The 26,983-nt window shown below is 35.0% G+C and overlaps 1 protein-coding gene across 1 annotated transcript; it reads right to left on the bottom strand.

Moving 5' to 3' along the window:
* Positions 1 to 9,321: 9,321 nt before the first annotated feature.
* Positions 9,322 to 23,807, bottom strand: LOC123307737 (anillin-like). Its single transcript, XM_044890158.1, has 4 exons — positions 23,414 to 23,807; positions 20,249 to 20,583; positions 14,244 to 14,629; positions 9,322 to 9,974 (listed from the first exon to the last, which is right to left on the bottom strand). Exons 1-4 carry the CDS (start codon positions 23,775 to 23,777, stop codon positions 9,743 to 9,745), a joined length of 1,317 nt encoding a protein of 438 aa, XP_044746093.1. The 5' UTR covers positions 23,778 to 23,807; the 3' UTR covers positions 9,322 to 9,742.
* Positions 23,808 to 26,983: the final 3,176 nt, after the last annotated feature.

Raw genomic sequence — 26,983 nt, 5'->3', positions numbered from 1 at the left:
TATTAGTTCTAAGTAACACTTTTACATTTTAGATTAGACGACTGATTATTGACGGTTAAAAAAAGCATAAACAAAAACAATAGAAATTTAGGTAAAAAATTTCAAGAGTGATATTTTATAGGACGAGTAATAACTTTGCAGGACGAGCCGTAAAATCACTTTTCACATGTTACGTGAAATATTTTTTCTGCGGCCTTGCATTCTCTAGTCGTTTTCATTTTATGGATTTGAAAAGGGAAGAAATACACACCAATGTTACAAGACAAGCCCTGTCATAATGAAATACAGTTAATCTTATTCTCGAATTAGTTCTCATAGAAACGCAAAATCGTCCCGATAGTGGAAAGTGGAAAAATCGTCCAGTAAATATATTATATTATATACAGGGTGTCCGGGGAGTAACTGTACATACTCATACCAGAGATAGAGTTGGACTAGCTGATTACGGATTGACTGTAAAAAATTAATTTCTGGATTTCCCTAGAAAGCTACAGGGTGATTTTCCAACTTCATGGAAATACTTAGACCATCATAAAATCCAAACTTATTGACGGATATTATTGAAACTTAGGAAGTTATTGACACATGCTAAGGTTGAGTTAGAAAGTTATCAATTATTTCATTATTCCAGGGCCGGACTCATTAATCTTCATTTAAATTGTTCAGGGTAAAAAAAAACACTTTTTATTTCGAATTACAAATAATTGATTTTTTAGGAAGAAGCTTAATTATAATACAATTTTTGGTATCTCTCGAAGTTGTCACATCAACAATTATTTTTCCATGAATTTCTTAATTTGGATAAAGTTCGAAAAATAGAATTTTTCACCATGAAGAGAACTGAAAATCTCATGTTTGAATATAAAATGCGAAAGTATTAGTAGAAAATTTAGAAAAAAGTTCAGAGCTTTAATAAGCACTCCAATAACGAAACATTAACAAATGAAAAAAACTAAAATACAGTAAAAAGTACCTAATAAAAATAAAAATAGTAACGAATGAATTGCTGAGTCAACGTTATTTCAAAAGTGGTTCGAAATGAAAACCATTAGCTTGTATACATTTCTCTTGCCGAATTTTCAAATTGGATACAGCCTTCCGAATCATATCGCCATTATTTCTTAAAATATCGCAACAGAATTGTAACTTCGGTCCATATCATTGTTATCGAACACCCGGTATACATAAGAATAATTTTGAAATATGCTTCTGTGTAGCCTATACACATCACCAATTTTTTTTTATCAATAAACCTTCATTTACTCCCTCAAAGTGAAATTCGCGTCTGGGGTGGCCACCCAGTATATGAACTTATTATTATAGTCTTCTTCACCTTCAGTGACTTTTTTAAGAAAATTTATTATTTATTTTCGATCTGCACAAGATGACTAAGTCCTGTTCAGGTAAATAAATTGCAATTTTCGAACTTTATCCAAATTAAGAAATTCATAAAAAAATTATTGTTGATGTAACAACTTTGAGTGATACCAAAAATTGAAGCATAATTTAGCTTCTTTCTAAAAAGCGAATAAATTATTTGTAATTCGAAATACAAAGTGTTTTTTTTACCCTGAACACTTTGAATGAAGATTAATGAGTCCGGCCCTGGAATAACGAAATAATGGATATCTTTCTAACTCAACCTTAGCATGTGTCAATAACCTCCTAAGTTTCAATAATATCCGTCAATAAGTTTGGATTTTATGGTGGTCTAAGTATTTCCATGAAGTTGGAAAATCACCCTGTAGCTTTCTAGGGAAATCCAGAAATTAATTTTTTATGTCAATCCGTAATCAGCTAGTCCAACCCTATCTCTGGTATGAGTATGTACAGTTACTCCCCGGACACCCTGTATAATAGCTCTAATCGGGTTCGGCTTTCGGACAGTCCGAGAATGGTTCTAGAACTGCGCAGAGGATTCGATACTAGGGCGCAACAGTTTTGCGCAGTTCTAGAACAATTCTCGGACTGTCCGAAAGTCGAACCCGAATATTCGTGCAACCAGTTGGGAAAAGCATTATTTTTCGGAATGAGATTTCAGCGAAAGAACGCGAAATACAAAAAATAGTGTTTCCCCACGTGTTTCACACAATATTTTTCTACAGGGTTGGGATAAAGTTTGGCACCAAATTAATATCTTTAAAACAAAACGGGTGCCAAACTTTATCCCAACCCTGTATATTCGAATAAAATGCAGCTATGAATTCCAATTAAAAGTAGGTACCAGAACTGTCTATACAACCGTTCCCCTCAGATTCTTTTAAAATCGTCTAGTGACGGAAATATTCAATTTTTACTCCGTTACTATGAAAGCAAGTATCTTTCCTTCATTACCGCGACTTTCGGTAATGTTTTTGAAATGTGCTGATTTCGATTCAATAAAGCATACCGAAAGTTTCATTCCGGAACGGGTGCAGAATATTTTTTGTGATTTATAGAGGGAGTCCCGGAGACTTGCTCAGGTAAGAGACTTGAACCACCTATATTTCAATTCAAATTTCGCACCACCGGTATCGACATTCTCGTAACAAGGCACAACTAGTATAGTGGCAACTATAGTGGCGGCTCCATTTTTGCCGCCATCAGAATTTCGAGAGTGAGAGGGTTCAACGTGATTTTGTTGTTAGGAATAGGAAGTGAGAAATTGAATAACTATTGTTTGTTTTATTGTCTGAAAAGCTTAATAGGTGCGTGCTGTCATTCAGTTTTATCACTTTCATTGATTAATATTGTTTCACAAACGATGAGGCTTTTTAATAATAGTTGTAAAAGTTTCAAGAAAACATCTGTTGAATAGACTAAAAGGGAGTGGTCCAAGTTTCCCGCATTGAGCTTAGATAAAAGTTTGCTTCAAGAAATGAAAATTGAATAATATAAAAAAATATACAAAGGTTCAAAAAAGTGAAAAACATCGCAGAAATAAGGGACTCTGAAATAGAAAATATGTATTTCATACGCTGATACATCTGATGATAAAACCTTGACATAGACAATCGTTGTTCTTTGGAAATTGTTTTCTTTCAATGTTTTTTCTGATAAATAAACTTATTCTCAAGTTTCTCTCGCCTCCTCTTCAACTCTTCCATGGGTTAGGGAGACATGAGCCAATTTTCGGTTCCTAAAAAAAGAATTGCTGTACTCAAAATGTTCGTCTCACCATCACTCTACCATTATCTATCGTTACCTATTCGGGCATGATATCTTCACGCAAAAAGAATGAGTTGATACCATTTACACATACAACTTAAGTGGCTTCAGAGTGAAAAGGGGTTCAACTCTCCCGGTCTCCCCAATAATTCGAAATATCGAATAAGTTTTTCGTTCTACTATCCAAAAGTAGAAAAATAATGATTTCACAAATAGAAATATGTATATGAATTCCGAAGCCATGTCAAAATTTCTTCAGCTCAATATTTGGTACACAATTTGATCTGTATAAAACTTTTCAAGCACCGTTATAGTTTTTGAGTAATTCGCAGATCTATGATTGCGACAAGTGACGAGTTCACATACATCAGCACCAACATTTTTAATTTGCGTAAATATTGAGACCGAATTTGTTCCAATTTGTCCGATCTGTTGAAATTACTCCAATATCATTTTGAGTTTCGAGTTACTTACTATTGTTTTTAATGAAGCGTGATGCTTGCGAAAATATTCTATTCATGAATTTGTGCAGAGTGATATCAGGTGTAATTCTGAAAATTTCTATCAAAACCGAAACCTTATTTATTTGCTATCCAGATATATTTTTTCACCCATACCGATAACTGGTGATAATCTATTATGTGAAACTCCATTACACTCAATATTTTGTCAATTCTAGGTACTTACCTCCAAACATATGTGGTTCGAATACTCGTTATTCATTATTGTAGGAAGTCGACTTACAAATTCTCATGACAGGAGTGAAACAATGCAACAAATGTTTTCTGTCAGCTATATTTTATTAGACGTGTGTGGACAACTAATCGTAATTTTGTGCTGAAAATCCTTTTCGACAAGGAACTTCCTCCCTCAAATATTTTCAGACCTCTGCAACTTCCGGTTGTAGGTACCGGAAAAAACTTTCTTATTTCAAATAGCAATTTCAATAGTATGTCACCTCTGAAAGGTTTATTGGAATTGTCATGAAAAAATGGTGAAAATGGGAAGACACACTTTTTTAATATCTCTGCAGACGAGGGTTTCTTAAACAATCTTTGACATTTTAGTTTTTTTCATTATATTATGTATTATAACACTGTTGGCTGTTTGGACCTACAATATACAAGGTGTTCATGAGAAGATCATTAATTTGGCCAAATCGAATTCATCAAAACTCAAGATTTTCAGATAAAAACCTATATTTTTTTTAGTTGCAGTCGATACTGGAGTAAAAAAAGAAACGGGGTTTTCTAAATGATCCTTTTGTCTAAAACGGAAACTGTCAGACATAGCAAATGAAAACTTGAAATACGAGAAAAGCGCCATATAGAACTACTTGATTATTTCGCGACTTCCTATAAATTATTTTAACATATAAGATGAATTGTATCTCAAAAATTATTTGTTGAGATTAGCGATGAAAACCAGTAAAGTTTTCTGTTGTCGTCTGCTGAATAGGTTTTTATTTTTTTAGTATAATCGATATTCCAATAATTTCCGTGAACAAATCTCGAACAAAATTGTCTTGAGTAAACTTAAAAAACATTTCTACATCCCAGATATTTTCGGCAAAATTAGCCAATTATGAAATTATTCTACTCAACTAATCGACCAAATTTTGGGTACTTTCTACAGAACCTCTCATAGAAGTAAACGAAAAATGGATAATGGAATTAGAACAGCCTTCTCAATTATGCATAATTATGAAATTATGATTTTAAAAAGGCAATTCTAATCACATTATTCATTTTTCGATTAGTGTAAAACACTCAATATGTCTAGATGTCTCAAACTTAAATACCAATCAAACTAATTAGATAATTCTGGTGAATCGGAAGTTAAGAAATTCAGAAAGTTCAGTTCAGAGTATGAATTTACTCTATAATATATGATCTTCCACTCCGAATATTCGAAGTTTCAGTCATTAGGGTTCATCTGCCAAAAATGTGATTTCGTAGTTTACCGAGGTGAAGGCATCAATCAATGCTCAACAGTGAACGAAAGGATCACAATGAAGATGAAAATTTCCTCGCATGAAAATAATCCTTTCTTTTATGGACTTAAGAAACTTAACAGGGCTAAGAATTAAATAGTAGTTTGGTGGAAGTTGAGAGATATTTTTAAATTGGTAACAGATGGAGTTTTTCGAATTATTATCTGTCTTACGTCCTGAAGAAGGAACTGTAATAATAATGGTTGTCATCATCGATTTGAGTTATGAGATACTGATGACGGCTTATAAGCCGTTTCCTTTGAAAATGGTTGGAAAAAATTATCTCAGTTGAAAATATGTGAATTTTTCGCTATTGTATTACAGAACACAATTTTGTAAGAGTTTCTATACCTATATCTTTTTTGTGAATATTTTGTTTCAATAATGAATATATTTTTTTTGTTCATTCAAAGTTTACATATTCCTCGTAGTGTCTAGAATTGGTACCTTTACCTTAGTTATCCACCACTTATAATAATAATCGACTCAAAATTCGGTTAGAGAAAAAATAGATTTTTTGAAACTTTGTAACTAATGGCATTCGAATACCTATGTGAAATATCAATTGTGAAATATAAAATATTGCCATCACTAGATATTCCAGTAATTGTTGAAACCGAAGTTGATGGTAATATGTGGCAAGGTATTGAAATTTATATTTTCTTGAAACCGCTGACATTTTCTGACATTTTGGTTTTTCGTCTCAAATACCTTCAAATTGTTACAACCTATGGAAATGTGAACATTTCCCACTTGTCAACTGTGTAATGAATAATGTTTCAAATGTTCACAATCTGGGATTTCGGGTTTCTACCAATGCACAAAGAATGAACCTTCGTTTGCAGGGTTATATTATATATAATTATATTATTTTTGCATTGGTGAAAATTAAAGCAATCAAAGCTTATATCAGCAATGCATTTTTTCATCAACAGTAACAGCATTTGAAAGATCTTTGAAAAAATTTTTTATTCAATGGGTGATGAAAAGATATAACTATGTTTTCTTGGGTTGAAAATCGTCGGATTGTGAAAGTGACGTAGAATGTTCATTACAGAATTTCAGTAACTAAATACAATACGAAATTCCAAATGTGGAAATAATTTCGGTAAAGTTTTTTTTTGAGAAAAAAACGTTCTCAGCAGAAATATTCCAAAAATTGGGACCTCCGGATTCCTTTATTTTTTCATAAGAATACCAATAATTCATCCGTTGAGTTTTTACCCACGGTATGACATACTGCTGAAATTGCCATTAAATCAGCTATTTTGCAAAAATGTACTGGGTGTCCCGTTTGAAATGAGAAACGGGTAGGCTGCATCCGGTATAGAATAGAGTTTATTTATAATCATCACAAATAAACTCTTAAGCCCGTTTGCAACAGCCAAGAATTCTCTAGAAAATTTACTCGAGATTTCATGCGCCGTGAATTCTTTACCGTTTCATACGCACTTTCGGTAGAATTCTCTGTTCAGTTGCATACAAAATAATCTCAGCCGTTTTCTTACCAAAATTTGGTAGAGAATTCTCCAGAGAATTATCAGCTACAACAGTTAAAAACGGGCTTCAAAAATAACTGTGAGTTATGCACCCTGGGGTGATATCTGTGTACAGTCTTAACAAAATCACAATTCTTAACTCTAATTTACGGCAATAAACAAAAAGATATGAGCTATTTCGTTCTTTACAAATTATCCCTGAAATCAATTACAATTCTATTAATTTCTGTCACAGTCGGTGGAGAATGCAGTCACAACTCGGTGAGAATGTCCTCCATATCTCAGTCGGTAAACATCTCTTGATCGGTGAAAAAAAAGGATCTGAATCGGTGAAAAAAAAGTCTCATAATCGGTGAAATAAAGTCTCTCAATCGTTGAAAAATGAATCTTAATCGCGTTTTTTTTTTCATCGAGTCCTAACATCATCGAATCTCTTTTATTTGCTTTGGAATTATTGTATATACCTAAACTTGGAGCAATATATTCGCTGTACCTTTGTCCTATTTTCTTGTCTGCTCTCTGTATCTCATAGTTACTTTCACCAGCCCTTGTTGAGTAGTTATGTTCTCTCGTTAATCCTCAGCGCGTAAATTTGTCTTAAGTCTAGAACTTTAGATATCTTGTATATATGTACTGTCGGATGAAAATGTTGTCTTTTTCCGATGCATAACTTTGATAATACATTTTTGTAGAACATCTATGCTCCTCTTGTGACAGTCCAAAATTCCCCCTGTTCAAAATCGAGGGTGTGATGATTTTGTAATTAAAGAGTAGTGGACTGTATGACAAGATAATTGAGTTGGAGATGGTATAAAAACATTTATTGTATATCGTTCACAATCATAAAATGAATATGTCACCTGCATGAAGCTAATACAGTACAAGCAAACTAATATTAACAACATCTATAGACTCAGAGAGACATTATTCAACTAAAAAACAAGAGGTGGTCCAGAGCAGTTCAAAAGAGAAGTCACTTGATGTCAGACTTAGACTTTGAGGAGTTCAATAAATTCAATATTAACACAACGGTTACACAGTGATAGAGCAATCAATTGAAAATCGATTGCTAGAGCCTCTTTATTCCATCAGAAAACGCGAAGGTTAGAATACTGGATTTTACGGAGAAGACGCGAGAGTACAGTGAAATAGGCTAGAGGTGGAACTGCAATGTCTAAGTCTGATCATCAACGAGAAATCGATACATTAAATGAGGAGTTCAGAGCTGAAGTGAACCAAGTCCATGCTGCCTAGTTTTGAGATAAATGGCTCAGAAGTTGTTTATCACCAATTAATTCATAAATGACTTCTTGAGATTTCAAAAGGTTAGAATGTAAGCATATGCTTATTCTAACCTTTTAAAATCTAAAGAAGTCACTTTTGAATTAATTGGTTATAAACAACTTCTAAGCCGATTTTCAATTGATTTTGACTGTTAGGAAGAGAATTCTACAAGGCAATAGATTTTAAAATACATTTTATTCTTCGACTCCTTGCCATTGCCATGCCACCGCCATCTTGAAAAAAAGTGAGTAGGTATAAAGTTAAAAAAATTTGTCCTGCGAAACGGATGGGCACAGCTAGTAATTAATAATTCTCTTACATAAAATATTTTTCATTTCCAATTAGATCTCCTCCCAAGTGAGAAATCTATTTTTCATCCGGTCTAAAGATATTTCACAGTTCATGTTTTTGAGAGATTATTTTGTGAGGACGTCTTACAGAAAGACAGGATTAAAAATACATCAAGAGATAATTTTCGACCCCTCTGTGTACCATTTCACGTCTCAAATATCTATCAAACTTGATAAAAAATGTTATATGCTATATATCAGATCAAAAAAAAAAGAAATAATCTTTTATAAATATATTGTTCGGAATACAATAAATATTCTTACAGGGATGAATATAAACAACAGAATCATAGTGAAACTAGTAAATATACAGGGTGTTTCTTAATTGAATTTCAATATTTATGGGGGTGATTTTTGGGCCCATTTTAAGAAAAAAACTTCATATGAACATATGTCCTAAACGTCTTACCTTTTGAGGGTGGTATTATTTAGACAGTCAGTGGCACGCCACTGACTCTAGTCCAACGCACGGGTTTCATCTAAAAAATTTAAATCTACGTATGTGTCTGCATGGTGATATTGTCATATGTATGTATTAAGGATATTGTTATGATCATGCAGTGAAACGGTTTTTATTTTTTTAAGCGGTAACCGTGAATCAGATCGAAAAAAGTCAAGTGATCAACTTTGGTAAGAAATGATTGGGAATTTCAAAAATAATATTTATTTCAGGAAAAATCTGTGGCGTACCATCAATGTCTGTCAAAATGGGTAGGTCAAATCACGTACGAACGCCACTGGTGGAAATTAAGAAAAAAGTGATACATTAAAAAATGCCTCTTGATTCATAGTATACATGTATGACAAATTTCATTTAAATATTTGAAGTGGTATTGTAGATATTGATGATAAATGATTCATTTTTGAAAACTTTACTACCCTGTATCTCAAAAGGGAGGACGTTTAGGACAAAAGTTCATATAAAGTTTTTTTTTTAAAATGGGCCCAAAAGTCGCCCCCATAAGTATTGACATTCAATTAAGAAACACCCTGTATAGTTAATACAGGTAAGTTATTGAATAAATCGAACTGGTAGAAATCAATATTCTGAGATACCACAGAGCACGTGCCAACATCTAAGGTGAGTACCAATAGACCGGTTTCGCTCTTGTTTGAGCTCATCAGTACCAAATAACTCAACCAAACGATGCTGACTGAATGAAGCAGAGGTCCTTTTATTGAAAGTCAGCGACGGCATCGAAGTAGCTGATAAATCGATGCGACATCTGGCGTTCAACGACCTAAGCTTCCTCACACATGGCTACTGAAAAGTAGATACCACCTCTCTCATATCCAATTGATTCAATTATTTTTCATATCCTTTCGGAGTTGAACTATTCATTTATAGATTAGTTATTTCCATTTCACTTGGCATCAGTTTAATATATTTTCTATACAAAAGTAGGAATCCTTTCAAAATCAAGAACTCCTAAATAATCAAGGACTTTATCACTAAATACTCCGACGAATTACAAGCTGTTCTCGAAATATGTCTTCATACAACCCCAATTTATCAAATTCTTCAAGACACGATTGAGTTCTTTTTCCCAAAATAAGAAATCCCTGGGATTATCTGCAGCCAAAAATATGTCCTTGTGGTAAAATTCTTCTTGTGCACAGTCAGGTCCAATTTTTAGATGTAACGATCTGGGCCGGGAACAGAATTTTCTGTCTGCAAGCATGATGCTGGGTAGTAGAGACCTGTTTGGAAAAAATTCAATATTTATTCAATCAAAATTACTGAAATATTCACATGTTTTCATGGGGGATTTAAGAAATGGACATTCACAAAAATAAATCCTATGAAGGAAAATCAAAATGTTTTATATTGATTCGAACTTTCTCCAAAACGCCACAAATTATTATATTATCTTATCTCTCATTTTAACTTTTCTATCTAATCTTTCATCCTACTGTATGTAGTTTGTAGTTTCAGGTTATAGGAAAAGTACGTGTTATAACATTTTACCTGTAAATAACATAAGTAGATACTCCTCAAGTACCTTTGAGTATGAGATTCACAGCTGAAATGTCAGATTTGGGCATTTTTGAAAGAAAGACCCAATTTATACACTGCGCAAAAAAATTAACGCACATTCTGAAAATCTCAATTTTAATGAAATTTAACACTACATTGACTTTATAACTTATTTTTTATGTTCTCTCGGGAAGGTTTTGAACGAAACAAGACACATTAAATGGAAGAAAAATTCAGAATTTCACCGAATCTTATGTGAAAGACGAGAAATGAACAATTTTCAAAATACTGAAATGCTGATAAGTGATTTAATACTGGGTATTTCCACCCCTTGCGTTAATTACAGCTCGGCCACGTCGGCTCATACTCAAAATGAGTGATCTTAAAATGTTCTGATCTAATCGTTTCCAGATTTCTCCGAGTTGGATTCCTAAGTCATTAAGAGTAGCTGGATGATTTTCTGAACTTCTCAGCCTTCTATTGAGGTTGTCCCAAACCTGCTCAATCGGATTGAGATCTGGACTTCTTGCTGGCCATTCCATTCGAGAGACTTCAACCTCTTCAAGGTACTCCTGAACGATGCGCGCACGATGGAGTCTGGCATTATCGTCCATAAAAATGAAATTTTCACCAATGTATGGGGCAAATGGCACTACATGCTCTTCAAGAATGTTCCTTATATACTTATCAGCATTCATAGCTCCATTATCAACGACCACTAGGTCTATGCGAGCAGTCAAAGATATTCCACCCCATACCATAATCGATCCTCCCCGAAACCAGTAGTATTCAGGAAATTGCACTGAGCATATCTTTCATGTGGACGTCTGTATGCAAGGAAACGTCGAACACAATGGTAGAGGCAGAATCTAGACTCATCTGTGAAGAGAACTCTTTCCCAATCGGCCTCTTCCTAATGGATATGCTCTCTCGCAAAATCCAAACGCGCCCTTCGATGGGCTGGGGTAAGAGCTGGACCACTTGCCGCGACACGAGGCCTTAAATCATATTCTCTGAGGCGATTTCTTATTGTCTGAGTGCTAATTTGCACCTCATGAGTTTGCTCAAGCTGAATTTGAAGGAGGCGAGCGGTTGCAAACCGTTGTCTCAACGAAGAAACTCTCAAGTAACGTTCTTGAATGGCAGTTGTTACCCGTGGTCTACCCTGTCCTGATCTTCGGACATTCATACCTGTCTCCCTAAATCGCTGCAACATTCTGGACACACTTGTATAGGAAACTCCAAACCTTTCTGCAATTCTTGTGTATGTCCACCCTTCTTCTCGCAAAACTACCGCTTGGGCACATTCCTCTTGAGTCAAATTGCGTGTTTCGCGTTGCATAGCGATCGAGTGTAGAAAATCAAACGAAAGAAAAACTATTGATCACTAGAATTTATCGAGAACAACTGATTTTAGAATGGAGCCAATACATTCAAAATCTGATAATATCATCTTTTTTTATTCCTGCTGGGAGAAAACATCTGTATTGAAGAAAACCGTTGAAAGTGGATAACATATGCATGCATAATTCTGATAAAAATAATCATCATTGAGAAATCCTTCAGTTGTAGAATAAATTTGAGATTTCCATAATGTGCGTTAATTATTTTGCGCAATGTATTTTTACCGCCGGTTCCTGGACGGCCGATCCATGGTTAAGTATCATTCAAATTGACTCGTCAAATTTGGCACGTGATTTGTATATAAATCGTTATTTTGTGCTTCTGAAAAATATGGCATGGGATGGACGGAAATCGTACTGAAAAAATTTTTTTTTCTATCCGGAACTCCGATCAGCAATTATATGCTCGGTTCAGTTCGAAACAAAAAAATTTGTCCGAGAATGATATTTACCTCAAGTGTTAGGTTCGTGATATCTGGCTTTGTTATATTCCGCAAACTGCTAATCCAGAGCAATAAAAAATCTGCAAGTAGCAGAGACAACAGCCCTAAGAAAGATAACACGAATGGGACACCCAAACAATGTTCTCCATAATCCTCCGAATCAACTCTTATACGAAAAGACAGGAATTGAACCAATAAATGAAAGAATCAAGAGACTCAATATGAAGTTTCATTCTAAACTGATAGAACAGCATGATATAATTATACAATACCACGACGATGGAACGAATAGGACTAAAAGAAAACATCCCACACAGACTCTTCTGAAAATGTTGAATACCAACTAATTAATTATTGTACGATATTGTATTGTATTTTATATAAAAAAAATGATAAATAAAACTGTAAATTTAAAAGGCTGAAGGACCCTAGGTCGATGGCCATTTGTTTAAGGACAATAAAGAACTGTTATATATATATATTCCGAAAAATACGCACGATGATGGACGGAAAACTTATAAGAATGCCGGATCGATAATAAAAACCATAGGTCACCGCCGATATAAAAAACTTTTGCGGATTCCACAAAGTATACCTAAATCAATCTCACAAAAACTGTTGGATCAATTCGAACCAAATCTTGAAATCACACAGGAATAGTTTTCGAAATGAGATGCGCTTGCTGAATTTCAATTCCATACCTTCGATGGCAATGGAGATTTCAATTGTCTCAAAGTATGAGATCAATTACTCAAATATTTAAAGCCTAAATCAGAGATCAAACTAAAGTCTAAAGTAGTGACAACTAAATGGTGCTGTTTGTTTATGACCAATTAATTGAAAATGTTTAGTTTAAGAAAAAACTAAATACACCATTGAATTTGATTTTAAAAGCGTTTATCAACAGAAATGAAAAATTCTTTATAGAAAAAAGGTGAAGAATCTTCTTGAAAATGAACATGACATGAAAGATAATAATATTATTTTGCAGCATCTGTTACATTGAAACTGATCTCTTTTTGTTATTGAAATGAACAAGAGTTTGGTTTATTTATATTTTATATTGTCCATATTCACAATGGACATAAAAACATTCTTGAATGGGAACACAAAAATTATATTTTTCGTCGCCCTTAAAAAAAATTACATTTCACGTACTAATTTCCGAACGAAAAGTCCACTATATTTCCGAGCAAATACTTTTCGTCCGCAAACACTTTTCGTCCGCAAACACTTTTCGTCCGCAAACTCTTTTCATCTGACTGTTCATAACTAAAGCCCGTTTGCAACAGCCGAGAATTCATGCGCCGTGAATGTTTTACAGTTACATACGCACTTTCCGTAGAATTAACTGTTCAGTTGCATACAAAATAATCTCTGCCGTTTTCTTACCAAAATTTGGTAAAAAATCATTCAAGAAATTTTGTTGTTGCAACTGTCACTTCATCACTTGATGAGACATGAAATGAGATGAAATTTTCACCTGAAATTAGCTGCTACTATTTCTCAACGAAAAAGGGAAATAATATTTCTGTTGATACTACTGATTTAATATGAGCTGGTGTTACGCTCATATTTATTATTATTTTATTATTATTCTACTTCTTAGAATTTGAGTTATTGGATACATACTGCAATATTTACTCTAAGAGTTAGGTGAGTGAATTTAGTTAGTTTTCGTTTCATGTCACATATCGCTGGATCCATTTCTACATCATATCATAACATGTAATAAAGGAACCATCAATTCATTCTATTTTCTTCGAGGTACGAGCTGTGACGAGGACGAATGAGTCCATGGTCAGCATTTACTCTTTCTCTCGACCAAATGTTATTTCTGTTTATACTTTAAGTAATTGTGGATTTTTAATTCAATTTAAATCGTTACATTTGTTGATTCAATATCACATGCGTTATGCATCTGAATTAATTTGCCGACTTAATTCAGCTATATTCCTTATACACTTTGTTGACAAAGGATCATTACCCGTAATCACAACCAACGCTCACAACACTGCGACTTCATATTGTGAAAAATCTAACTCTTGAAAACAATTTCTAAGTATACCATTAGATTAGTGAGGTACTGAAAGGTGAATCTCAGCCAACTTTTTCCCAAACTTGAAGTAATATGAAGATGACCTACCTTGAAAGATCGATTATTCTATTTGGCTGTGCTGTCTCTTCCTTGCCTGGGTAGTCCCAGAATTTCAACTCGGAAGCGTCCAAAATACACCATTGACGACGCCACCTGGTTTTTCCGCCGCAGCTCTCACAAACCATGAGAAACCCTGATAAAAATATATCGAGTTTCACCCCACTGTCAATATTACATTTTAGGTCCTCCAACGAGATATTCTGGGTATTATCATTATCGAAAGAAAATTGTCTCGACTGCAAATTGGACCTTGTTATCGTAGTTCTTCCGATTAAGCTGAAGGCTGATATCCTCGTCTTCGGCTCGTCTTTTTGCTGCACTTCAGCCGTATTCCGGAAACGTGACCTCAATCCGATCAAAACATTTCTGTATTTCTGGAAAGAAAAATTTTTCTATGATATATGAAGTTTGTTGTAAAAATAAGAATCACGTGAAATTAGATTGTGTGCCAAATAACAAAAGTTCAGGCTCTTTGGATGAAAAATTACTGCTAATCAGAATCAGACTTGGTATGATGAACACCAAAAACAAATGGTATCTAGAGGAACACTTCAATCGACCAAATCAAAAGTATTCCTAGTGATGAAAATCGAAAGAAGGGGTATGAAGTTTTGACCACATTTGAAAAGAATATTTAGCTCAGCGGTCTCTAACCGGTGACCCAAACCACACATCTTCTTGTGACTTGTACCTCGGCAATTACGTATGCAAATGACATAAATTAAGATCGCTTGAGTGTTTGTTTGGCCTAAAGCCCGTTTGTAACAGACGAGAATTCTCTACCTAATTTTCGTAAGAAAACGGCAGAGATTATTTTGTATGCAACTGAACAGTGAATTTTACCGAAAGTGCGTATGTAAATCCCGTTTGCAACAGCCGAGAATTCTCTAGAAAATTTACTCGAGATTTCATGCGCCGTGAATTCTTTACCGTTACATACGCACTTTCGGTAAAATTCTCTGTTCAGTTGCATACAAAATAATCTCTGCCGTTTTCTTACCAAAATTTGATAGAGAATTCTCCAGAGAATTCTCGGCAGTTACAAACGGGCTTAAGAAGAGACCAGCTACGCTTAAATTAAATTCAATTTCCTCCAGGAGGTTTATCCTGAGAAGATTTTCTAAACATCAAGGTCTGATCGAGGTTTGGCAAATTTCAACAACCATATTTGAAAAAATAGGTATGCCTTTTTTTCAAATTGCGCAAAAAAATAATTTGAAGAATATCCTAACAAATCTAACCCTCTCGAACGATTCCATAATCTGTATGTCCTTTTCTTTTCGCCAATAACAGATTCGCTATTCAAGTTGTTAACTGTTTCCTGGGGGATATTATTGTTCTCTTTACAAAAACCCACAAGATTTCGATGGGATTCTGATCAGTTGAGTTGGCAGGCCACGACAATCTGGTGATTTGGCCTTGCTGAAGAGCTCTTTTTATTGTTCTCTCGCGATTTGGTCGAGTGTTGTCATCCATGAAATCTTGGCCTGAATGATAGAAGTTGAATGATCGGCCTGATTACATTCTCAATGTGAAGTTGGCCAGTCATATTCTCACGGATAGGAACTAATGGGGTACGTGCATGGGTTGTACATGATTCCTCTCCGGAACATTGCTGTCTCGCATTGATGTGTAGCGATCTCATGACGAAAAGCTACTTTCTGAAGACGATCAGGACCTCTCCACAGCAATTCTGGTTACATCAGTGAACATTACCCAAAGCCATCCACTATGCCCCCTCGGCAATTCGGTGCCGGGAATGAAACTTGGTCATCTTCTAACAGCAGAGTTTGATAAAGCACCATCAAATAGAAAGGCAGTGGAAAGGGCATACCGATATCTTTGAGCATAATTGATCAAATAACGATTTTGCCCCTCAGTTCAAACTGAAGGTCTTCTATTATATTGTTTACTTACGATAGTGCCGTTTTCTTCGTATCTCTGGATTGTCCTCATGATGGATGATTGTTGAACACAGAAATATAGAAGAATTGATATTGCTGCGGTTGAAAAGTGGAATAACATTCCCAAGGAGATAATTAATAATTTGATTGTTTGAACGCAACGACGTATGAATTTGTCATTCGAGAGAAGAGGAGGACATACAGACTATTGACTAGTGCACAATTATTGACTCCTTAGGATATTCCACAAAAAAAAATTTAACGCGAAAAAAGGCATATTTTTGAAGAATAGCTGTTAAAATTTTTTGAACCTCGATCAATCCCTCGCATCGCAAAAAATGTTCTCAGAAAAATGAACTTTTTTCCATGAATGAAATTCAATTCTTGGAAAACAATACCGGTTTTCAAAAAACTATAGGTCCTTTCGTCTGTTTCTCAGTGTAGTGTAATCTACAACGCACTTTGGGCCAGCTGATTTTCAGTGTAGTTACGCAAACGAATGAAAAAAACACTGACGTTAGGTTGTCACGCTCATAGACTAATAATATGATTTAATATATGGTTACATTTCTCAGAAGATTTGTTACTTTTTTATCCTCTTGTAAAGTGATGAACTTATGGCAAATTTTCAATTTAATTGTATTCATTTTGAAGTAGATTACTGTGATTTCCGTGACATTAACATCAAATTTTGCATTTCACACCACAGAACTAATACACTGCGCAAAAAAATTAACGCACATTATGGAAATCTCAAATTTATTCTACAACTGAAGGTGTTCTCAATGATAATTATTTTTATCAGAATTATGCATGCATATGTTATCCACTTTCAACGGTTTTCTTCAATACAAATATTTTTTCCCAGCAGGAATAAAAAAATATGATATTATCAGATTTTGAATGTATTGACTCCATTCTAAAATCAGTTGTTCTCGATCAATTCTAGTGATCAATAGTTTTTCTTTCGTTTGATTTTCTACACTCGATCGCTATGCAACGCGAAACACGCCATTTGACCCAAGAGGAATGTGCCCAAGCGGTAGTTTTGCGAGAAGAAGGGTGGACATACACAAAAATTGCAGAAAGGTTTGGAGTTTCCCATACAAGTGTGTCCAGAATGTTGCAGCGATTCAGGGAGACAGGTATGAATGTCCGAAGACCAGGACAGGGTAGACCACGGGTAACAACTGCCATTCAAGAACGTTACTTGAGAGTTTCTTCGTTGAGACAATGGTTTGCAACCGCTCGCCTCCTTCGAATTCAGCTTGAGCAAGCTCATGAGGTGCAAATTAGCACTCAGACAATAAGAAATCGCCTCAGAGAATATGATTTAAGGCCTCGTGTCGCGGCAAGAGGCCCAGCTCTTGCCCCAGCCCATCGAAGGGCGCGTTTGGATTTTGCGAGAGAGCATATCCATTGGGAAGAGGCCGACTGGGAAAGAGTTCTCTTCACAGATGAGTCTAGATTCTGCCTCTATCATTGTGATCGATGTTCCCTTGTATACAGACGTCCACATGAAAGATATGCTCAGTGCAATTTCCTGAATATTACTGGTTTCGGGGAGGATGGATTATTTTATGGGGTGGAATATCTTTGACTGCTCGCATAGACCTAGTGGTCGTTGATAATGGAGCTATGAATGCTGATAAGTATATAAGGAACATTCTTGAAGAGCATGTAGTGCCATTTGCCCCATACATTGGTGAAAATTTCATTTTTATGGACGATAATGCCAGACCCCATCGTGCGCGCATCGTTCAGGAGTAGGTACCTTGAAGAGGTTGAAGTCTCTCGAATGGAATGGCCAGCAAGAAGTCCAGATCTCAATCCGATTGAGCAGGTTTGGGACAACCTCAATAGAAGGCTGAGAAGTTCATAAAATCATCCAGCTACTCTCAATGACTTAGGAAACCAAATCGGAGAAATCTGGGAAGGATTAGATCAGAACATTTTAAGATCACTCGTTTTGAGTATGCATCGTCTTTGCCGAGCTGTAATTAACGCAAGGGGTGGAAATACCAAGTATTACAACACTTATCATCATTTCAGTATTTTGAAAATTGTTCATTTCTCTTCTGTCACATAAGATTCGGTGAAATCCTGAATTATTCTTCCATTTAATGTGTCTTGTTGCGTTCAAAACCTTCCCGAGAGAACATAAAAAATGAGTTATGAAGTCAATATAGAGTTAACTTTCATTAAAATTGAGATTTTCAGAATGTGCGTTAATTTTTTGCGCAGTGTATTACACCTCCTTTTGACTAGGTGTAGATAAACTACATTTCCTCTACACTGGTATAAATCCAATCATCAAACGAATACTAAAATCGAGTGTAAATTACACCGAGTGTTAAAAAAGTGCTACACTTTCTATGCAAACGAAAGGACCTTATGGTCTAAGACTTTCGATCATGTGTTTTAGTAGATACATATGTTACGGCTAAAGATAGGTATGACGATAAACTTAAGATTAGTCGGCTAAACTTAGGTTTAGCTTCGGGGATATGATAATGTTAGTTTCTTCTATCTTTAGCCGGCTGAACGCTGAACTTAATTGTAACCACAGCCTATAGGCTAAAAATCTGTTACCAAATGAGAAAGAAGAAAAGTATTGGCAAGGCTGGAAGGGCTGTAAATTTTCAGAGAAAAAGAGAGTTAATGGTTTTCTTTTTTCTGGTTTTTATTCATAATTTGACAAGGGAATGGAATAAGCAAAAGAAGTGTGAAAAGAATGATGCAGCGATGTAGACTCCTTTATTAAAATACCAAAATCCAAATTCTGAAGAAATATAATCTTGTTTGAAGCTAACTAATTTGGCTTATAAGCTTTACGATGACTGCACTTGAATACTCAGTACAGGCATGGTGGCAAACGGAAAAGGACTTTTAAATGGCGCAATTTATCACTTTTACAAAATACGATTCTTTTTTTACAAAATTCACTCTCATTAATGTTGAAGAGAAATTGCAACATTGGGAATTATCGTTTCTATTTCGTAGATAATGTTTCCAAAAAGCAAAATATATGGTGGGGAAAATACACTATTATTTACAGAAAAAACACTGCAGGTATATCTGATGTCTAATATTTCATTTCCTTATGAGTTCATATTCTGTGTTTTCTGAGGATAATTTACAATGCACGTTCCTTTAATACTGTGATAAACTGTATATCTAACTTCTATATGTGCGCATTGATTTTGAAAAACTTAGGCGCAGTTTGAAGATATTCATGGAATTTCCTAAACAGATGAAAATAACACATTATTAATGTTTGAGTTGAAAACCAATGGGCGTTATATAACCCAACCTTAACTAATTGTGCAAAATAGCAACTAAAAAATTGAAACAAAAACATGGCTGCGTGCGTTCGTCTTCTCCTATCCGGATCCGAACTTTCAAGAGACTTACCCCTCTGAGGTCCATCGAACACATTTTTAACTGTTTCGTTTCAGGCAAATCATTTTTTTTTTCGAATATAAACCTTAGTTTAGCCGGCTAATCGTGTTTATACTCAGAACTATATGTAGCCGTAACAGATAGGTATACTGTATACTGTAATAAAACATATGAGACATGTTTGCATTTACCCTATGTGAATAAATTGTAGCATTGAGTACCTAGATTATTGAAAGACCTTCAAATTGAGCTGTCACATGAGATACCTACTTCACAGTATCAATGCCGTAGTCTCTTTCGCATAAATGTAGAAATTTGGTAATCAAGAATATAACGCGATATGTTTCAGCATTTTCAACAAAAAATTTGTTATTCGAGAGAAAATTTATTTCATACATATGAACTATACTACTATACTGTATGAACGAAATTATGGTTCGAAGTTCAGCTGATCTTCGAAAAACGAATTTTTCAGAGCTTCGAAAATGAAGGCCGAGAACTCTTTTATCGTTAGGCACTTTTGGGTGGTGGCACCTTGATAGGCGGTTTTGGACAAAATTTATAAGACGAAGACTACTTATTTCTTTTTTATGTTTTATTATCCCTGGAAATATTGCTCCGCATTTTAGATTCACCTTGTATATAAGTATGTATAATTCCAAGTTCTCATTAATCTCAAGAACTCACCTTCAGAATTTTTCTCCCCGTGGACTTCTCCCTTATTTTGAGGTGCATGCTGTGAATTTCCACGGATATTTGGAAATTTGTTGGAAGATCTTCGAAACTAAATGGTTCATCTATCTCCAGTTCAACCTGGCTATTCAGCATCAATAAGTCACTACAAAGAACTGTACTTCCACAACGAAATACACAAAGGAAAAACCTGGTTTGTTTGATATTTTTCTGATTAATTTGTTCTAGGGGAATCCTGAGGTTCGATAATAAAACGAATCCATTCCTGTCTTCCTCTCCGTAATATGGCGATTTGGCTAGTTCCTCTGTCAATAAATTTTTTCGCAGTGCTGAAAAGTAAGAATGCAGTTAAGAAACCGAAGAAAAATATTTCGGATGATGTTTCATTTGTGAATTTCCTCTAATCGTGTACAGTGGTGGCCTCAAATTTTCTGAAACTTTAGTATGTTGCAATTGACTAAGTAACAAAAAGTGTCAATTGGCTCAACTCAATTATATCCCTATGGTAGTTTTCCAGTAAAGGTGTTAGAGTTGAATATTGCCTTGATGTGTACTAAGAGTACGGCAAATATTCAGGAGAAGATTCGTTTTCCGATAACATAAATTAATTGAGCAGCAAATAAAACGGGATACCTGAAGAGTTGTCCATGTTGGACTAATTATAACCTCGACATTACCAGCTTTGGCGGTATCGTTGAATTTTCAACTTGAGATACAAAACATTATACAGGTAAACACGAATTTTGATGGGACGCTATGGAATTGCGATAGTTAACGAAAAAAAAATTTTGACCTGAAAAAAGTATTTGTTTTCATCGATAAAATGAAGCGAATGTATTTATAACACAATTTTATGAATTTTTTCATATAATACCTATTGCTTGAAAATATTTAGTGGAAAAAATATTCAAAAATAAATCTTGTTACTTACAGATATTTTCTAACGAAACGAAGGATTAATAGGTACAGAATTTTTGAAAATGTTGGTGCTAACTTCGCATTTTTATTTCATTCGTTACAAACAAAATTTTTCATGTTGCGAATAGTTACTAACGAAGTAGGTACTATTGCAAACAGAAGGAGAACATATAATTTTCAAAAATTATATTCATTAAAAACAAAATTGTTCATAGTGAATAGTGACATACGAAGAACTATTGGAAGCATAAGGGGAATATAGAATTTCAAAAATCGCATTTTTCTATTTTAGATTAGGTCACAAAAGAAAATTTTTTGTTGATAGTAGTTATAACCGAAGTACATTTTGGTTTCTCATTCTTTTGAAAAAAAAAAGTGAAATTTGATAATTTAAGTTGCGTTACAAAAAACAAGTTGATAGCTACTTCCGTTACCAAAGAAAGTGACAGACATTTGAAAATATTTCAGATTTTTTCCTCATCCAGGATAACATACTGAAAATGAATTTCATGAAAATATCTTTCGTAGTTTCCTATTCAATATTGGGCATAGTACCCAATGGTGTACAAATGTGGGTTATACGAGGGTATTGATATCCAGTTAGCCTAGACCCGTTCGATGCATAAAAAAAAATTTCGTTACCTTAGTGACGAACAATAACTCATTAGAAGTGTCAGTGTGACGGGACAAAAACGTAAATCAGAGTTACGCAATAAATTAAAAGAAAGAAGATGTCCACCGAAATTGTGAAAATAGAAAAATTGGGGTATCGAGCCAACATCAAGTATGTACCTGTATTTAAAAGGGTTAAGAGGTAAGCAGATTGACGAAGATATGCTCAATACCCTTGGTGATCAATGTCCTTCGTATGCGACCGTGAAAAATTGGACTGCAAGCTTCAGAAGGGGTAAATTTTCCATTGAAGATGATGACCGATCGAGAAGGCCAGTTTCTGTGTCTGTCCCCGAAAATATCGATGCAGTTCATGATATGACATGACTTTATCAGACCGTGGAATTGGGCTAAAAAGGATATCTGAAGCACTGAATATTTCATACGAACGCGTTCATCATATAGTTCACGTCAACTTGGACATGAGAAAAATTGCTGCAATGTTTGAATGTTGACCAAAAGCGTGCAGAGTAGGCATAGCGTTCGATCTGTGCTCGATTTGAAAACGAGTTCGAAAACGATGTAGACTTCTTAAACCGAATTGTTTACTATGGATGAGACTTGGATATATTTCTACGATCCAGAAACAGAGCAACAATCGATGGAATGGCGACACTCTGATTACCCAAGACCTAAGAAGTTTCGTGTCCAAGATCTGCTTCAGTTTTTTGGGATTGCCATGGGGTAATCATGATTGATTTTTTTGATAAGGGTGAACAATAACCAGAGATTACTATTCGACATTACTGATCACTGTACGGGAAAAAATTAAAGAGAAAAGAAGCGGAAAGCTATTCAAAGGTGTTTTGTTTTTGCAGGACGAAGCCCCTGTACACAAATCTCGTGTTGCCATGCAAAAAATTTAGGGTTTGAATTACTAGAACACCCCCCTTATTTACCACATTTGGCTATATCCGACTATCATCTCTTTCCTCAACTGAAAAAAAATTTGAAGGGTCGTAAATTTTCTTACAAAGAGGAGGTAATAAAAGCTGTGGTTTGCAGACCAAGAAGAAACATTTTTTTGAAAGGTCTAGAGACGTTGCAGGTTCGCTGTAATAAATGTATCCAATTAAGAGGAGAATATAATGAGTAATATGATATTTTGACATTGTTGGTTCTATAGTCGGCTGAGAATTTTTCAATATATCCTCTTAAATATAGAGTTATTGGCCAACAGACGTAAATAAATATACGGAAAGTTAATCAAGATAGAAGTTCTCCATCAATCAACGGATGTCACTGCAATGTTAAAGATTTCCTTCTGAATTCAATTTGTTGAATTTGTTTTCTTCTCTGTTCTCTTCCTCCTGTGTTATATGTATTTTGTATGACTTGTGCTATAAATTTATTGAATTCCTATGAGAAGGCATGAACTTCATTATTAACATTATTATTCCTGTGAAAATTAACTTACAGCTGACGGAATAATAGCTAGACTGAATTATGTCTAATGAGGAAGCTAGTAAGATTGGAAAACGATCTTAACAATGTAATTTATAATTTATAATCTCAAGGTCAGATGCCGCAGTGTAGAAAGTGACTAATTTAAGTTTTTGAAGTACTTACTGGCAATAAGGAGCACACGTTCTGCCTCAACCCTCAAAACACTTTCAGACAGCTTCTTATTCGTTTCACACATAGAAAGTACCTTCAGAACTTGCATGATGGCAGTTGTTTGTTCATTTATATCTTCTTTCAATTTAGCATCTAGGAGATTATCCTCATGGCGAATCAATTCGTCTTCAGAAGAATCGGTGACGATTGAAAGACTATCAATTGTTTCTGGTTTCCCCCCTACAAACTGTAGCGTCTGAACCGTCTCCAGAGGTTCAGAAATGTGAACATATTTTGGATGATATTCTTTTTCGTAGGATTTGTCTTGAGAAGGTTCCTGATGTTTCAGTGTCTTTTCTTCATTCTGTGCTAACATAGTCTCTTCTTCATTTTGTCCACTAGGTATATCATGACACTGGAAAATTTCATCGATCATTAATATTATCAATATTTCGTTTCGAACTTTTCGTTTCAGGGAAATATATGGGCTTTTATTCATTCAAACGAAAGTATTAATAACTATTATCATTTCAGCACTATATTACAGCGAGTTTCACTATATACTTTGATCCTTAGATGAATCAGTTTATCAACCAGGTGTACCTTTCTCAGAAAATTTTGAAAATCTTTTTCAGTTCATGAACTAGGCGCTTATGAATTTGTTTCATATTTTGATCTCAATTATCTCTATAGAGATCTAAAATACAAAGTGAATAAAAGTAACGCACAAAACTGATATTTCATGTACGAGACGAGACGGGACTATTCTCTGTCTCATCTAGAGTCTCTTACGAGAGTGGTCGAGTATTCTCGTGAATATTTTGGATGATAGAGTATTGCTTCCGAATTTGAAATCTTTGGAATCATTTCGCGTGCAAAATCTTCATTAACAAGCGAATCGAGATCGGTAATACTTGATTGAAATTCAAAACCATTAATGGACTAATGGTAGCATTTATTGAAACATTTCACATCTGACATTTCAAATTATGGGAACATATTCCTATATTTATAATTTTTATAAATGACAGATATTGGTCAGCATTCTCTCACCCTTGTTCTTTTCTGTCTCATCATTCCTATTACTCAATGGAAAAGGAGATCCATACAAATTATAGTTATCTCAAACATTCTTCTTTTCTTAGTTTCTAGAGAGGAAATGAAATAATCCTTCAAGTTCGAGGCTCGTTCGGATTGAAAATTTTCCCCTTTCAGTTTTGACTTGAAATAGTGAAATATTTTTGCGACATTCAGAGTATGTTAATGTTAAATACGGAGCCGGTGGTCCTTGATCCTGTATACGGAATTTTCAGAAGACTCTGATTCTTCCATGCATTTATGTATTCGACTTGTCACAACGTGCTGTATTACATAATGAATAGCCACATTATTTGCTACACCAAGAAAGAAGAACCAACTGAATAGACATATGACCCAATCTGCTGTGCTCATATACTGGCACACTTGAGAATGAAATTGCTAAATTTGAAACTGTTAGTAAAAAATGTTGAAAAGAGTGTTGTGAACAACAAAAATAAGAAGCCTACAATAATAAAGAACACTAATAAGAAAAGCAAAGTTCATGACAAGGAGGAGGAAGCCGAAGAAGATGCAGAACATAATTGTTTTTGTTGCCTTGAGATCAGAACTCAAAAGAGAAGTGGAATCAGGGTCCCTGAATGCAAAAGCAGGATTTATTGTTTTAGGCATATTCAAGAACCTATAGTCATATCAAATAATGATTGAAGTACTCGATTCGAAATAAATGTGTTATTTGCTTGTAAGTAATATAATAGTATTTTTTGTTATTCTCACCTAATAGACGGAGAGGCAGAGCCGAAAAAAGTCTGAAAATTTACTGAGCCTGGTTTTTTCTCAAGTGATTACAATTATAAATATACACTGCGCAAAAAATTAACGCACATTATGGAAATCTCAAATTTATTCTACAACTGAAGGTGTTCTCAATGATAATTATTTTTATCAGAACTATGCATGCATATGTTATCCACTCTCAACGGTTTTCTTTAATACAGATGTTTTTCCCAGCAGGAATAAAAAAAGATGATATTATCAGATTTTGAATGTATTGGCTCCATTCTAAAATCAGTTGTTCTCGATCAATTCTAGTGAACAATAGTTTTTCTTTCGTTTGATTTTCTACACTCGATCGCTATGCAACGCGAAACACGCAATTTGACCCAAGAGGAATGTGCCCAAGCGGTAGTTTTGCGAGAAGAAGGTGGATATACACAAGAATTGCAGAAATGTTTGGAGTTTCCCATACAAGTGTATCCACAATGTTGCAGCGATTCAGGGAGACAGGTATGAATGTCCGAAGACCAGGACAGGGTAGACCACGGGTAAAAACTGCCATTCAAGAACGTTACTTGAGAGTTTCTTCGTTGAGACAACTGTTTGCAACCACTCGCCTCCTTCAAATTCAGCTTAAGCAAACTCATGAGGTGCAAATTAGCAGTCAGACAATAAGAAATCGCCTCAGAGAATATGATTTAAGGCCTCGTGTCGCGGCAAGAGGCCCAGCTCTTACCCCAGCCCATCGAAGGGCGCGTTTGGATTTTGCAAGAGAGCATATCCATTAGGAAGAGGTCGATTGGGAAAGAGTTCTCTTCACAGATGAGTCTAGATTCTGCCTCTACCATTGTAATCGACGTTCCCTTGTATACAGACGTCCACATGAAAGATATGCTCAGTGCAATTTCCTGAATACTACTGGTTTCGGGGGAGGATCGATTATGGTATGGGGTGGAATATCTTTGACTCGCACAGACCTAGTGGTCGTTGATAATGGAGCTATGAATGCTGATAAGTATATAAGGAACATTCTTGAAGAGTATGTAATGCCATTTGCCCCATACATTGGTGAAAATTTCATTTTTATAGACGAGCCAGACCCCATCGTGCGCGCATCGTTCAGGAGTACCTTGAAGAGGTTGAAGTCTCTCGAATGGAATGGCCAGCAAGAAGTCCAGATCTCAATCCGATTGAGCAAGTTTGGGACAACCTCAATAGAAGGCTGAGAAGTTCAGAAAATCATCCAGCTACTCTTAATGACTTAGGAATCCAACTCGGAGAAATCTGGGAAGGATTAGATCAGAACATTTTAAGATCACTCATTTTGAGTATGAACCGTCGTTGCCGAGCTGTAATTAACGCAAGGGGTGGAAATACCAAGTATTAAATCACTTATCAGCATTTCAGTATTTTGAAAATTGTTCATTTCTCTTTTTTCACATAAGATTCGGTGAAATGCTGAATTTTTCTTCCATTTAATGTGTCTTGTTTCGTTCAAAACCATCTCGAGAGAACATAAAATATAAGTCATAAAGTCAATATAGAGTTACCTTTCATTAAAATCGAGATTTTCAGAATATGCGTTAATTTTTTGCGCAGTGTACATCAAAATGCTGCGGTTAGTCAAGTGGATGTTAGAACATTAATCATCCTTTGATGATTTTCAGTCCCACTTCTATCTACGCACATTAAAGCTGACTGACCAGCTGTGTCCCGATTGGACGTTGACTGACTATCATAATTTTGATTTACATAGTAAAACACAAA

The sequence above is a fragment of the Coccinella septempunctata genome, chromosome 2 (genome assembly GCF_907165205.1).
Source record: "Coccinella septempunctata chromosome 2, icCocSept1.1, whole genome shotgun sequence".
NCBI lineage: Eukaryota > Metazoa > Arthropoda > Insecta > Coleoptera > Coccinellidae > Coccinella > Coccinella septempunctata.
This window is presented reverse-complemented; position numbering and strand designations above follow the sequence as displayed.

What these genes read in the sequence shown, in the direction of transcription:
- LOC123307737 (XM_044890158.1), bottom strand. Translation starts at nt 23,777, where the DNA reads ATGTTAGCACAGAATGAAGAAAAGACACTGAAACATCAGGAACCTTCT. An exon ending in ACGTGTGCTCCTTATTGCCA is followed by an intron (nt 20,584 to 23,413) that starts GTAAGTACTTCA and finishes CTTACTTTTCAG; the next exon opens with CACTGCGAAAAAATTTATTG. An exon ending in CGGGGAGAAAAATTCTGAAG is followed by an intron (nt 14,630 to 20,248) that starts GTGAGTTCTTGA and finishes TTTTCTTTCCAG; the next exon opens with AAATACAGAAATGTTTTGAT.